Genomic DNA, 14295 nt, shown 5'->3' with positions numbered 1-14295 from the left:
CGTCGTTCATAGTATTGTCCGGATTACCCTGGCTCCATAGCTGCAACGGGCTTATACGACTCCCACGCAGGGAAGGATCATCACATGGTGTTCGTAAGTCACTTCCTGTCCAGGAAGGTTTCTCGGCCGCATTGGAATTACACGGTTCAAAAGTAGCTGGTCGTGAGTTTGGCGTAACCACTATCACCCCCCGAGTGGCAGGGATAAGCTCCACGGGCCTCATCGCATTCTTACCAATGGGGTTGTTAAGGTATGCCGAGACCATGGGTCGGAGCAAAAAAGTAGATAGTACCAGTGGGACAGTGGAGTGGCGCGGACAACGCCTACTTTAATTGGTGCTCGGCGACCAAGAATATAATCCAGCTGCATAAGTGCCCCGAATGGGACCCATGGGGTCGCCCAATTGCAGAAGACCGGCTCACTCGAGATAGCCTGTCTTCAGCACATTAGTTTCTAAACTTTAATATCTTGTAAGCCGCCTGCATTCTTCTCTGCAATTTCTTCCTTCCGACATTCGTTAGATCGTCAACCCACTCTCAGATCTCCTCATGGCGTCTTCCGACAGGCCCAATCAGCCCATCCTCCTACGACAAATGCCTCATCAGAGCTACATCAAGCGCCAGAAAGAAGATTGGGCTGGTGTAACTAATCCAAATGAGAGAAAACGGTTACAGAACAGATTGAATCAGAGGGCTTGTGAGTGATTCCAGTGCTACATATCGTTCATGGCCTAACCTGCGTGGAACAAAGGGCGCCAGAGGAAACTGAAACAGGGCGCCGAAGGAGGCACTGGTGCAGGGGAAAGAGCCATTAATGAACAACTCACTACGGCCACTGCCCGTCAAAGACGCGATATTCTGGAGCGTTTTGCTCTGGACGCACTACAGAATTATATGACAAACCAGCCCAATACGGATCAGCTCCTGAGAGTGATCCAACTGAATACAATTAATGCTATGACATCAAATGCAAAAGCCCTTAAGCTACAAGTCGATTGGCTCGTCTGTCATGCTGTTTCGCCATTTGGATTCATAGGCCCGGCGAAACCCGCAGTGATCGCAGCCTCTACCGGCCCGACGTCGTTGATTCCGACGGACCTCCAACTGAGAACCCCACATCACCCTTGGATCGATTTGTTCCCGCTGGCTAGAATGCGAGACAATTTACTAGTGGCTACAAGTGTGTCTCGTATTTTGACCGATGATGACGAAGAACTGCTGTGGGCCGACCTTGTGGAATGGGGTGGGAATGGTACAGAGGGTGCTGACTTGATTGTCTGGGGCGAACCGTCGGATCCTCGTAATTGGGAAGCAACAGTGCCGTTCCTTAAGAGATGGGGGTGGCTTTTACAGGGTTGTAGCGAAATTCTAGAAGCGACGAATTACTGGCGACATATCAGAGGTGAGCGACGCCTTCGACTTTAGGCATGAGAGCCGATTGAAGGGATCACGACCGCAAGAAGGCAAGCAATGCTATTCCGGTCTAGATAGCAAGATGTAGTAGTAAGTATTATGATACCGTTCGATGGAACCGCAAGAGATGATTCACAGGTGAATCGCATTGTCATCACGCATATTTGACAATGGCCTGCATTGAATATATTTGGATGTGCAATCTGGGTCTCGGACTCATGAGGCCCTGCATCGCCTCATTGTTGGGTTCTCAGGCCAGCAGTGTGTTTAGCTAGTTGGGACATGACTTGCCAAGAACGACAAAAGACTTCCCGTTGATGTCTAGTCTAAAGTTGAAGGAAGTAGAAGTTGATGATTTTGTAGACGGATAGGTTAAGTTGCATCTCGAGGAAGCCTCGACCCGTTTGGTGCCGTATCAACTAGTGCATTCTCAGACTATAAGTAAATGTTTGAAAACATAGACAAAACCTGTCCAACTTTGGTATAGGCAACATAACGAACTCTCGTCATGCGCGTACTATTGCTGAGCAACGACGTCGAAAATTTGCTGCCCGGTTTGACTGCGTGGCGCATAGTGCTTTATTCTATCAGTGTATCTTGCTGAATTGGAGGCTTCTGAAGTTGGCTTACTGGCTATTTTAGAGGAGTATCGATCCATGCACCTGATCGATAGTTTTTCTGACCCGCTCCTGTCAGACGAAGATTATATCCTCTCCTATTCTCGTAGTGGAAATAGTAGTGGTTCGGGAAGAGAGGACTAAAGTGCGCGGCATTCTGGATGGCATCGATTTCCTCCGTAGAGAGTCCGACGCGCAATGCATCTGGCATCGCTTTGACATACTCTACAGTTTGCACACCCACAATTGGGATGACGTAGGTGCTTTGATGCAAGAGATATGCCAATGCCTGTGTCGATGTCGACGGGGCAGGGGGGTCTGTTTTCAGAAGTGGGGTAGCACGACGGCTTGCAAGCTGGTCTCCTTAGCTGTAGCTAGCTGCTCCAAAACATCACATACCGCAGCATCGCCCTGGTCGAATCCATAAGGAGCTTTGGGGGCGTCCATATCTGTTTCTATCTTTTCTCGCTCCGCTGCGGTAGCAAGTAGGCCGCCTCCCAGCGATCCCCACGACATAAAGGCCATGCCCTGGCCCTCGCATATGGGGATAATCTCCGATTCCACATCTCTGCGTGAGGCACACCACCGGCCTTGATATACGGAAAAAGGCGTAAGCCCATTACGACGAGCAACTATGACGCGGAGTTAGAAGGTATCAACAGTATCGTAGGCAGGAGTCGAAAGACGTACAGTCACTGGCCTTCATAACCACCCATGCTGGGGTATCAGAGACTCCAAGATAAAATACCTACCGGGCCATCACGTAGGCATGCAAATGGGTCATTACCTCTTCGACCGAGGCGGCAAGCTCCCACCTAAACGTTCGTTAGGTCATTGGCGCACATGCCACCAGAAGGGCAAAAAGCTCACCAGTGGACATTGAGTATGTCAATGTAGGTAGTCCTTAGCTTCTTCAGACTGTCTCTCACGGAGATGTGCATGCTCTTGGCCGAGTTGCCAGCCAAGTTGCTCTGTATCGGCTCGGCGTCCCGGTTGTACACACGATATGGAGCTGAGTACTTAGTTGCGATAACCATTTGGTCGCCATTTCCTCGGGTCTCCATCTACTCGCCGATCAACGTTTCAAATTCCTCGTAGTTATATTGATTAGCAGTATCAATCAAATTGCCACCCAATGCGAAGAAGGTATCGAGAATGGCGAAATAGTCATCGCTTCGCCCAAATAGCTCACTCCACGCATTGCCAATGGTTATACCGCCTGAACAGATGGGAGATACCTTAACAGCCGCTGTTGGTGAGAGCACCCGATGCCAACCCAGCGGGGTCGCCGGCTTTGGAGGGGCAGTGAACAGAGACATTGTGTTTGGTCAGGTAAGGAATTCAGAGCCACGAAAATGGACGCAGTCTCTGAGAACACTGAGGATGGCTCGGTCACACGCTCTAATAAGTGGTACTGCGTCTGCATAAAAAGTAAGACTATCGACTTGCTATGGTAGACGATGTATAGGCCTTCCGACGATCTTCTCCGCTAGCTGATTATCTACGCGGGCTGCAGTAGCGCTGGAGGAATGGGACTAGTGCTAGCCGCCTGTCTTTGCTTGCTTGCATGGAATCAATATGGCCGTACGACACCCGAGGGGCTCAACATGTAGTGCACCACAAAATACTACCAGTATGCCTGTTTCCTTCGGCTGGACAAGTTGACCCCACGTGCACCACCAGTTGGCCTTGCTAACCCATGTGGAATCACCTGTTCGGTTAAGTCCCCTTTTCCACTCCCGTGTACATTGGGAATTCCTGACCTGGTGGGTTTGTTGGTTTAGGGCAACGAACGATCTAACCCCCTCTGATTTATGCCTCCCGTGAGTCCCAGTGCAGAGGATTGCTGGGTGTGGGGTACTACACCAGATGACCTTGGAAGCTGAACAACCAATGGCGCTACCTGGCAACACAATTCTAGTCGTAGCCTGACCACAAAAAGAGCAAACAAAGTTGGAACGACTAGTGATTACGAAGGTGACAGATAGTTGAAAGGATATTCACGGCAAAACTTTATTCAAGAGGCGAGATTGAGCATGGAATGCTAGAAGAACACTAGCCCGTGTCTGTACATGTAACAAAGGGATATGCGTCACCCCAAGGGTCGACAACCAAGACCTTTGAGGTAGCATTGTATGAAACCCGAGCTCCAGAATTGGCAGGCTACACTGCTCAAACCTGCTCTCTGCAGAGAATCGAGTTCAAGACATGCATCAGCTTGCCTTGACAGTCAGGGACAACTTTCTTAGATCTCCAAGCAACAAATCTGTCCGGCCTGACGAGAACACAACCGCTTTCTTCAACCCCCCGGTTGTCATGCCAGTCCCGATGCACGTCACTGTAGTCGAGGCCGAAGCCGATACCATACGCATTGATGGGAATTCCGGTTGAATTGGTGATATTTTTGGCTGCCTCTTTCCAACCCTCACCCCCGATCCCAGTGAATAGGCAAAATGCGCCTTTTCCAGCTAGATCATGAGTCGAAATTTTGTTGCGGCGGGTAGGAATATCCAACCAAGCGTGAGGGAGTCGACTTCCGGGGTAAGTTGTAACCTGAACTTGCAAGATCGGATTGCCTTCCAATTCTGGCCTGCTGTGCTCCTCATCTGCGAGATGGACCGCTGCTGATTCGTACCATTGATTGTATGCCGCACCCCAACTATGGAGCTCAGTCTCTATACGCTTCATGGCATTCTGGATCTTCTCGCGATACGCCGCCCCTTCATCACTGGCTTCAGACAGCTTGGCCAATTGCTTTGCTCCTTCTTCCGGGGTGGCAGCAAACATTCCTACTGATTGCCAGACGTCCTTTTGCGCGTGAAGGCCATTGTTAGCCTCCCGAACAAGCATAGCACCGACAGGTTGGCGCTCCTTGCTGTATGAGTGCAACAGCTGATGGCCTGCAAGGCCCTTTGATACGTAGGCAACCTTCCACGCGAGATTGTATGCATCTTGGACACAGGTGTTACTCCCCAAGCCGAATGCTGGCGGATGGCGATGTGCGGCATCGCCAAGGAGGAAAACATTAGTATCGTCAATGGAGTAAGCCTCAGCGATACTTTCACGCACAGTCCAGTGATCCATTTGCAGAATCTCGATATCAACAGATTGATCTCCAATAAGGTCCCGTATGCAATCAATTAGCTCGGGACTCTGAGACGTCAACCCCTCAAACGGGTCACTACCATTTGGACCAAAGCCTACCAGCACCCACCGATTCCAGGGACGGACCATACGCAGATGCGCCACGAGACCGAAGAATGAAGAGCGATCGGGCTTCAAGATCCAGTGAAGTGCAGCGTGGCGGTCCTCATGCATATGACTTGTCAGATCCGCATGGATCAGAATGTTGCAGGCCTTGCCACCGCTCGGCTTGCTGATATACTTGAAGTCCAGCAGCCGTGCCACCTGGCTTCTTGCCCCATCTGCGCCAAAGAGGTATTGAGTGCGGATCTGGAAGGTACTGTGGGAGATATTGTCCCGGATAGTGCAGATGTATCCTGCCTGCGCGTCATCACGTCCTAACTCCTGCACACCCACCAACTCGGTAGAGAACCGGACGTCGAAATTGTGATGAGAAGCATACCGCACTAGGAGAGGCTCCAATTCTGACTGGGAGAACTCAGCATACTCACACGGGGTGACGCCGAACGCGTTTCCCTGTCAAAGGTTCAGTTTGGGCCTACTGGAAGGATAAAGTTGGGACGGGAGCGGTAAGCCTACGATGCAGGACGGATGCTCAGCCCACCCGAGGACCTTTGCATATTCTTCGCCAATCATACTTCGGGACCAGCGCATTGACTGAAACGCACGACCACGGACTGATTGCTGAAGAGCTTCGTGCTCAATTCCCAGGTCGCGCAGACATTCTGCAATACATTTAGTCAGTAAGTAGGCGAGGTCAGTGGGGTCCCATTTTTGAGCGACATACCGAAAGCGAACGGATTGAATGAATGAGCCCTAGGGGTGTCCGCGGTACCAGAGGCCTTAGAAATAACAAGCCCCTCGAGACCTACGCACCCGGATGAATGTTACAGTGTCTTCACTAACGTTCATGGAATACCTACCATGTTGTCCGAGAAAGCACGCAAGGCCGAGTCCCGCCGGTCCGGCACCCACGACAAGAAACTGGGTTTGCACGTTCAAACTCATGTTGCTTGAGTTGTTCAATGGATCAAAGGGCCTTGAAGATAAGATAATGGATTTGGTGAGAGGTACAGTCATGCTCAGAGATGGTCAGCTATCTTACAAGTACGAGGTGTTCGGTGGCCTTTTATAATTCTTGGAGCGGCAATACCTCGCCACCAGGGAGCCCCAGTACTCACTCATCTGCTACATTCGTCCTATCCGATATTTGATGACGAAGGTCCTAACTGTTCGGTGTTAAGACCTACTGATTATAGAAAGGGGGGTCCACCGATGGCATTCTTGGTCATGAAGCGGATCATCCGCCTCTCCGTCGCAGCGATGTAGATTGGTCATGAAATGGCCGACATCGCCGTTAATACTAATCCACGCCTGTATTCTATGTTTGGAAGTGCGTTGACAAGGTCCAGAACAACTGTTTGGGTAAGCATCAGGTTATCAGAATAGGTGCGATCGACACGGTCCGGTTTCGCCGACCATGTCCCCAATATATGGTGTTACAGATATGGCGTAAGGCCCGTACTTAGTTAGGTCCATAGCCCATCGGGGAGGTGTCAGGAGCACCGACAAGGACATTCGAACTATGTGGCCATTGCCGTCACGGATCATGACTCCTTGTTACCTGGTATGGAAATTTACTCGGCCGGGAGTGGGTTAGGTCTAGGCTGTCCATGATTACTGATCCCATGCCTTGATCCAAGCGGGATCCGGAGACGGGAGTATCTGGATTATGTGGAGCTCTCAACACTCAATGGTGCTGTGTACACGTCTACTGTTGACAGGAATAGAAAATGTGGCCAGCATGAGTGTGTGCTGCAGCCATGTTTTGGTTGACGGTGTGATCGTCGCGCCAATATACAGATGACATCAACTTCTCCATCAGTTTCACCCCGTATCAGTGTAAAGAAGAGACAAATGTGGAGTCGCTTTTTATTTTAGTCATTGCGGATAAGACTTCCGTGCTCGCCAGACCTATAAATTAAGTATGGACTGCTCCGATTCCATCTCCTGCATGATTGCACAGACTACTTTCCAGAACACCCAATGTCCATCATCGACCGTGTAGTTCTTGTGGCCGGTGCCTCCAAGGGCATCGGTAAAGCGATTGCCCTGCAGGCCGGCAAGGAAGGTGCATATGTGATTGTCAACTACAACACTGATGCGCATGGTGCCGACAAGGTTGTTGCAGAGATTGGGGCTAGTCGCGCGCTGGCCGTTCAAGCGGACATCTCCAAAGCCGCAGATATTGACCGACTGGTCAACACATCTGTTGCACGCTTTGGCAAGATCGATGTGGTAATTCCAAACGCCGCTTACGTGCCCTTGGCCGACGTTGAGGCGGCCACTGAGGACCAGTTTGATATGGCATTTGGCGTGAATGTTAAAGGACCGTGGTTTCTTGTGCAGGTATGGTTGGGTCTTTCTGTACCCTTGCAAATCCAGCCTCTTGCGGCGCTAATGTATGAATAACAGAAATCCCTTCCGTACCTGAGCAGCGGAAGCACCGTTATTTTCATCTCCTCGGATTTGACCGACTTCAGCACGCTGCCGCCACAGCTTTTCCTCTATATCTCGACCAAAGGAGCCCTGAACTTGATGGTACGGTCAATTGCCCAGACGCTGGCAAAACGTGGCATCCGCATTAACGCTGTGTCTCCGGGCCCTACCGAAACCGATTCGTTCTTCAAATCCAACACTGACGACAGCACCCGGATGTTGGCGGAGCTCAGCCCATTCAAGCGGCTTGGGAGGCCAGACGAGGTGGCAGCTGCAGTGAGCCTGTTGTGGCGTCCGGAGAGTTCCTGGATATCGGGACAGGTTGTCAAAGTCAATGGGGCGGCGACCTGATGCCTACGTCGCCTTGGGTTATATTCGGCTCTAGCAGCCATGGCGTGGTAAATACAGAAAGTCGATGCATCGTTCCATGGAGGGAAGCTAGATTTGACCGTGGATTTGCCTTTCGACACTAAAGATAGATTGGCATTTCAATAATAGAATAACATTTCATCGACGATTTCTCTTTGATACCCCGTCTTCGTCCGAGGACAAACTTGTGCCTGATCTCGTGTTATATTAAAGAGCGTAATTTACTCTTGATAATCCTTTTATATCTCTAGATATATATTTGGAACATGATGCCCGCGCTTGGTGCACCGTGTTAGGTACTCCCTATGTCCTGCCAGGATGTTGTACTTTCCCGCATCATAGAGTGCAACCCTCTGCTTCTGGGTCTCAGAACGGAGCTGTGTGGATGGACCCCCACCTGGGCTCAGAACCACTAATTATATAATGACTTGAAAATATTATATTTCTTACATCCCGGTTTCTCTCATATACTGGCGGATGCTCCCAGGTGCAATCTCGTTACCGTCATTGGATACCGAATCTTCGATCAGGATGTTTGTTGAATGGGATTTGGGCTGGACAGCATCGTCTCCATCGTCAACTGCAAGGCGAATGTTATCGAGAACAAGTGTGTGAGTTTGGGCTGGGAACTCTGTTGTTCCTGATCTCGCCCACGCATCTCCTCTAACAACGCATGTTCTCAGTGCATTATCATGTCTGCCCTGGAATGTCAGTAATGGGCCCTAGAGAACGTTTCTATGCCACGACTTGTACCAAACTCAACCCGTCAAATACAGTCCATGAGGCCGTCAATCCCAGTGTCATGGGACGCTTTAATCTCGATCAATCCAATGAAGTCTGTACCATATCTTAACAGGGAGCACCCTTGGTACGTAATATAGAATGAAAGCGACTCGCCATGCTTCTATAACGCATGGCACTCCTCTTTCCGCTGCTTCAGTGCTCTCCGAGTACATGAACACCATTTTGATAAATCCTATCATTAGCGACGGATTGGACCCCCAAAGACTATACGTTTATTCTCCGTATCACATGACTAACTCCTCCCAGAGGAAAGACGCAAAAAGAGCGTCGTAATCTGCCAAGCTGGCGTCAGATTCCAATATCTCACGGTCCTCACCATTCACAGACCATCCATTTGCTGCCCAAGCCTTCGACCTGAGCGTCTCAAGCTGTGTCCAAATAGGATGGTGCCCTTTCGAAAAGGTAGAAAAGCAGATATTAACCACATCACGAAGACTGCTTGATTCTGAAGAGTGACAGTTTTGGATCAGGTCCTGCAGTATAATAGCGCAGGCGTGAATCACGTCGAAATGGTCCAACACCCATCTGTAGGGCGCCAGTGATTCGTCGCTGACTCCAGCTACAAAGCCACCAATATACTCCTGACAAGACATCAAAGCCTTTGATCTGGATTCTTGAGGCCACTGTGATGTGCGCAGATAAGGTTGATGTAAAATAATCATCATCTTGCAGCAGCACATCATTCGACTCATGGCAACGAACCTTTGTAGTGTATCCATGTTCTCATTGTGATCTCCACATTCTTCAGCATAAACCTTTTCAGCCTCATCATCCAAGTGTTTTATATCGCGGAGAGTTGGCTGGCTCACGCTGTAAATATGATACAAAGTCTTTGATATCAATGCAGTCGTCCGTGATATGGTACTAAGAAGCGTGCGCTCTGAACCATACCGGCAGTCAATGGATCGAACATCCGTAGTTTCAGCATGGATCACTGGTGGAAGACCATGCGAGATAGCATACGTGATATCCAAGCCGCGAACCGACCACCATAGAACGCGACTGACCTCAGCATCTTGAGCAGATAGCTGAAAGAGCAGCGGCTCCCGGTGAAGGCCGAGAGACTGGGCAGCCCTTACGAGGATAGAAACAGAGCTGGGATCGGGATGAGTGTGCCCTTCCGCCATGCTGGGTATAGCGAGAAAGAAAGCTACTCGAACCGTATTTAGATTGGGTCGACTCGGGTAACCGGATTCGGCCAAGAGTTGAGTTGTGACTTCTTTCCAAAACGAGGAGCGAAATGAGAACCATACATTGGTGTTCTCTGGTGCCTTGATGGATCGGGTAGCGGTGTAGCATATGGCTGCAATGAGTGCGAGCGCACCCGGCTTCGAGCTTCCATGGTTCCGCTGCTCGTCCACTTCCGCAATAACTTCGTTGCAGTCTACCAGTGGAAACCAGAAGTGGCAATATTTAGCATACCATGCAATGAGCTGGTCTACCTCGGCAAGATAGATGAAGTCGTTTGATGTTTGAGCTAATGACCCAGGTGAAAGACCATGACGATCGTATGGAGAGACATTGGACACCTCCACCCCGGCCACCCATGATGAGCTCGAGTAATACCGCAGCCGCACGTCGTCCGATGCTTTGAGGTGGCCAACTTGGTTGAAGGCGATTGTCTGCTTCTCCTCTGGCCCTCCACTCGATTGTGGGTTGGCGGAACACATCGAAACACGCTCTTCTTCCGTCGTCATATTTCCTATGGCTCTCTCCTGTTGCGCCCGGGCCTCAGCCTTCGGTCGGTAGATGCAGGGCCGACCATACTTGCAGCAGCATCGACAATGGGGCTTCGCTCGATCGCATTTGATCTTCCTGGACCGGCATTGCTCACAAGCCTGCACGTCGCGCTTCCGCGCTAACCTTGGGCGGTCCAGATGAAGACGTAGGAAGGGTGATGCATTTGATGGAGACGCCCTATGATCGAGGGCATTTCCAGGAGAGCCACATCGTTCATCCCCAGAAGCCATGGCACAGCAGTCCGCTACGAGGCGCCGAAGGTATTGTACGAGTGGTCATCCATGTGAATGAATGAATGATGCACCAGGAGCTGTCCCAACTTCTGCTGCTTAGGTAGATTGCGGGTTATTGGTTTCACCACCATTCCGGTCTAGCTACTTTCGGGAATTATACCGGCCGAAGGACACACGTCACGTGGCGACGAAGCGTTCTTTCCTCGCCTCCAGAGCGCCATTTCAATATCCCCGGATGGATGTGGACCGCCGCGCTGCATGGACTCACTTGTTTGCCAATAGCTGAGATGGCTCTTTTAGGAGATATGGGCCACCATTCTCTGGTCGACCATGGGATCTCGTAACAACAATACTCCGCTTTCCTCAGGTCGCTGCAGAGTGTATGTCTGGCAGTTAACTAGTTGGACAAGATATAGTTATATACAGTATTTATATATAAGAATTTTAAAGACATAAACACGCGATTCTGCAGTGACCTAATAGAGAAGTAGTTCAGAAGACAGTAAATAGACTTAGGAAGGAGATCGGTTGTTGTGGAGTGGCCGCTATGAGCCTCTGTAGACTCCGGCCCAGTCTGCCCTACCATCGACTTGTGTAGACTGACCCCCAGCATGGAAAGGCGAGACTGTGAAGGTGGTAAGCGAGTACGAAGCCCAAACCGGCGCCCGCTGATGGATCGTATATGGCAGACTACAGCTCCAGTCCTTGAACTCAAGAGACTGGGCCGGGCCCAAACGCGTTAAAGTAGCCCAACTCGTGCCCGAGAACCACCTTTGCCTTCTTCCGTAAGACCAGATTTCGAATATACTCCCGACTGCGATGCCATGCGTTGAAGTCCCTTGTCAAATTCCCCGGTGGTACTCCCTGCTCGTAGTTTTCCCAGACATGGAACATGTCGCCCGTCAGAACTACGGTGCCTGTCTGTTCAAGGCTAAGCTCCATTGCAACCGAGCCAGCAGTATGTCCGGCACAGTGATGCATAGTAATTCCTTTGAAGAGGTCGAAGGTCTGCCCGGAAAATGTCTTCCAATTGAGCTGTCCCACATCAAGATAATCGCTCAGGTATGTGCCACGCTCGATCCCGGTAGCGAAGGTCCAGAATGCATTCTTAAACTCTTCCTCGTGGCACCAAATGGGTATATCTACGCCCTCGGTCAGAACAGGCACTACCTCATTCGCCTTCACGCAAGAGCTTACCTGTACCAAAGAAGTGCTCCAGCCCCCCTGCATGGTCACAGTGAAGATGGCTCAAGACAACTGCTTTGACATCGCCAATCTGCCCAGCGCCGGTGGCTTTGATGGCCTCGGGCAGACCGTGGACGGACTTGTTCCAGATTCTCGGGGCACACTCCATGGCCTTCGCGCCCCAGCTTCCGATCACATTCTCGCAAGATCCAGTGTCGAAAAGAATCAGACCAATCTCGGGATGGAAGATCAAGGCTGCAATCATTATCAAGTCACGTCGCTCATGCGGCTGCGGTGGTAGGTGGGCTGGGAATTGATTTGCCCCCGGCAGCACGTTCGCTGCGTCCATGTCCAAGGTCCCCAGATTCAATAGCTATAATAACAAATGACGGTTACTTGTTGTTATGCGACTGGTAGTGTACGAGTAAACTATGTCTGGAGTGCACTTACCCATAATTTGGCGCCTGTTGGCAAGTACGACATTGCAGCGAGTTTCGCAGGGAAGATGGCTGCGCTGACTTTGCTCTAACATGGGAGGGCGAGTCGTACATACTTCTAGGAGACATACTGGGGTTACAATGGCGAGTGCAGCCACTGGTAACATAGGTGTAAGTCACTTGGGAAGATACACATGTGGACCCCGAATATAATCGACCTGCATTAGCACCAACGGTGGTGTTCTGGCCTGAACGGACCATTGGGTGCCAGTGTAACTGGCAGTGTTACGCGCGCCAGGTTGAATCCGTCTGAATCGGTAAATCGTAGTGGGTTCCTTTATGTACACCCCGTAATCGACTTGCAGCAGACCCACCGACACTAATAAGTCACCTGCAGGGATCTCCGAACATAAACCCCCTCCCATCAGCTCGCCGTTGTCGACAACACCACTACAAATGGCATGGATCTTCGCTGGATGGATTCCTACAGGGCACTATTAATTTCCGACGAATGACTCACTGTCCAGCATACCAGAGAGCCAAAAACCAATGAGTCTCGGCTCGGCTGACGGAAAGTGCAGCCAAAGAAACGCTGAGAAGGGAGAACTGCATCGCGCCGCATAATCCACTAGCATTTGTCTGAGTCAATTCGGAAAAGAGTTTTCCAAGGGGTGATGAGCCATGGATCCTGCGTCAAGCAAGGTACTACCGCCTGCCAACGACGAAGGACCGATTGCACGTTGTGGTCCACCCCACCTGGTATATAAGGTCGACTCCCAGGAGAAGTAGAGAAGTATATCACTCCGAGCCGCTGTTGTCTCATACTATACTCCAAACATTGCTCTCATGGATTCGTTAGTGTCTGGCAAAGTCTTTCTTATCACCGGTGGCGGATCCGGAATGGGCTTTGCCACGGCGACCCTTCTCCTGTCCCGGGGCTCACACTTGGCTGTATGTGATGTGAATGAGGATGGTCTTGCTGCTCTCGTGGATGGAATCGATCCAGCGCAACGAACGAGGGTAGTCACACGCAGAGTGGATATCACAGATCGTGCAGCGGTCAGATCCTTCCTCCAGTCGGCCAAGGACATATTCGGCAGGGTTGACGGCATTGCGAATCTTGCAGGCACTGCAGGTCACCGACTTGGTCACGAGGAAATATGGCAGATTGACGAAGCAGAGTACCAGTTCATTATGGACGTCAACGTCAAGGGGGTCTTCAACCTGCTGAGCGAAGCGCTCCATCCCGGGGTGCTACACGAGCAAGGCAGCTTTGTGCATGCAGCGAGCATGTTTGCAGATCGCGGGTTTGCAAAGGGCTCGGTCTATAGCGGCAGCAAGCATGCGGGAATCGGCCTGATCAAGAGCGCTGCAATTGAAGCAGGGAAGCGGGGGATCCGGATCAATGTCGTCACGCCGTACGTTTGGTGTCAATGACGCCCGTCCTAGAAAAGCTTAATCTCTTCACTAACCTGGCACACCTAGTGGTCCCATAGACACCCCAATGTTGCGTGCTAATGAAGAGAGCGGTGCTAAGGGTACTGCTCCAGCTGTACCTCTAGGACGATTGGGCGAGGCATCGGAAGTTGCCAATGTCGTCGCGTTCCTACTAAGTGACGACGCTCGATACGTGACAGGAGCGACGTGGGCGGTAGATGGAGGGGCGAATGCGTGAAGTTTATTATGCTGCTGAATAGTACCCCTGACAGCTTGTTGTCCATTATGCCCATTACCAAGTAGCCACCGAGTGCTCAGGGGCTCGAACTTGCACGTCAATCTACAGCCTCCGTTTTCCGGAGGCAGACACGATTTTGTTTCTTTTTGGCTGGGTAATATGAATATTTGTCTTTCATAT

At 50.8% G+C, this 14295-nt stretch overlaps 7 protein-coding genes across 7 annotated transcripts; 3 read left to right on the top strand and 4 right to left on the bottom strand.

Annotated features, from left to right (window-relative positions):
* Positions 1-548: 548 nt before the first annotated feature.
* On the top strand, positions 549-1424 carry ABOM_006630 (uncharacterized protein; the record flags this gene model as incomplete). The annotated part of the gene is made up of 2 exons (XM_022533759.1): positions 549-696; positions 751-1424. The coding sequence occupies 2 exons, from the start codon at positions 549-551 to the stop codon at positions 1422-1424; spliced, it is 822 nt and encodes a 273-aa protein (XP_022388800.1).
* Positions 1425-2045: 621 nt separating this feature from the next.
* Positions 2046-3348, bottom strand: ABOM_006629 (uncharacterized protein; the record flags this gene model as incomplete). The annotated part of the gene is made up of 6 exons (XM_022533758.1): positions 2046-2384; positions 2429-2661; positions 2720-2777; positions 2817-2844; positions 2900-3093; positions 3268-3348. 6 exons carry the CDS (start codon positions 3346-3348, stop codon positions 2046-2048), a joined length of 933 nt encoding a protein of 310 aa, XP_022388843.1.
* Positions 3349-4201: 853 nt separating this feature from the next.
* Positions 4202-6181, bottom strand: ABOM_006628 (uncharacterized protein; the record flags this gene model as incomplete). The annotated part of the gene is made up of 4 exons (XM_022533757.1): positions 4202-5689; positions 5753-5898; positions 5961-6041; positions 6097-6181. 4 exons carry the CDS (start codon positions 6179-6181, stop codon positions 4202-4204), a joined length of 1800 nt encoding a protein of 599 aa, XP_022388844.1.
* Positions 6182-7219: 1038 nt separating this feature from the next.
* Positions 7220-8023, top strand: ABOM_006627 (putative oxidoreductase, short-chain dehydrogenase/reductase family; the record flags this gene model as incomplete). Its single annotated transcript, XM_022533756.1, has 2 exons — positions 7220-7582; positions 7649-8023. 2 exons carry the CDS (start codon positions 7220-7222, stop codon positions 8021-8023), a joined length of 738 nt encoding a protein of 245 aa, XP_022388837.1.
* A 1046-nt stretch (positions 8024-9069) lies between these two features.
* On the bottom strand, positions 9070-10815 carry ABOM_006626 (uncharacterized protein; the record flags this gene model as incomplete). Its single annotated transcript, XM_022533755.1, has 1 exon — positions 9070-10815. One exon carries the CDS (start codon positions 10813-10815, stop codon positions 9070-9072), a length of 1746 nt encoding a protein of 581 aa, XP_022388838.1.
* A 714-nt stretch (positions 10816-11529) lies between these two features.
* Positions 11530-12486, bottom strand: ABOM_006625 (N-acyl homoserine lactonase family protein; the record flags this gene model as incomplete). Its single annotated transcript, XM_022533754.1, has 3 exons — positions 11530-11960; positions 12016-12376; positions 12454-12486. 3 exons carry the CDS (start codon positions 12484-12486, stop codon positions 11530-11532), a joined length of 825 nt encoding a protein of 274 aa, XP_022388835.1.
* An 854-nt stretch (positions 12487-13340) lies between these two features.
* ABOM_006624 (SDR family NAD(P)-dependent oxidoreductase) lies at positions 13341-14115 on the top strand (the record flags this gene model as incomplete). The annotated part of the gene is made up of 2 exons (XM_022533753.1): positions 13341-13858; positions 13926-14115. 2 exons carry the CDS (start codon positions 13341-13343, stop codon positions 14113-14115), a joined length of 708 nt encoding a protein of 235 aa, XP_022388836.1.
* Positions 14116-14295: the final 180 nt, after the last annotated feature.

This window comes from Aspergillus bombycis (assembly GCF_001792695.1).
Source record: "Aspergillus bombycis strain NRRL26010 chromosome Unknown contig00046, whole genome shotgun sequence".
Classification (NCBI taxonomy): Eukaryota; Fungi; Ascomycota; class Eurotiomycetes; order Eurotiales; family Aspergillaceae; genus Aspergillus; species Aspergillus bombycis.
This window is presented reverse-complemented; position numbering and strand designations above follow the sequence as displayed.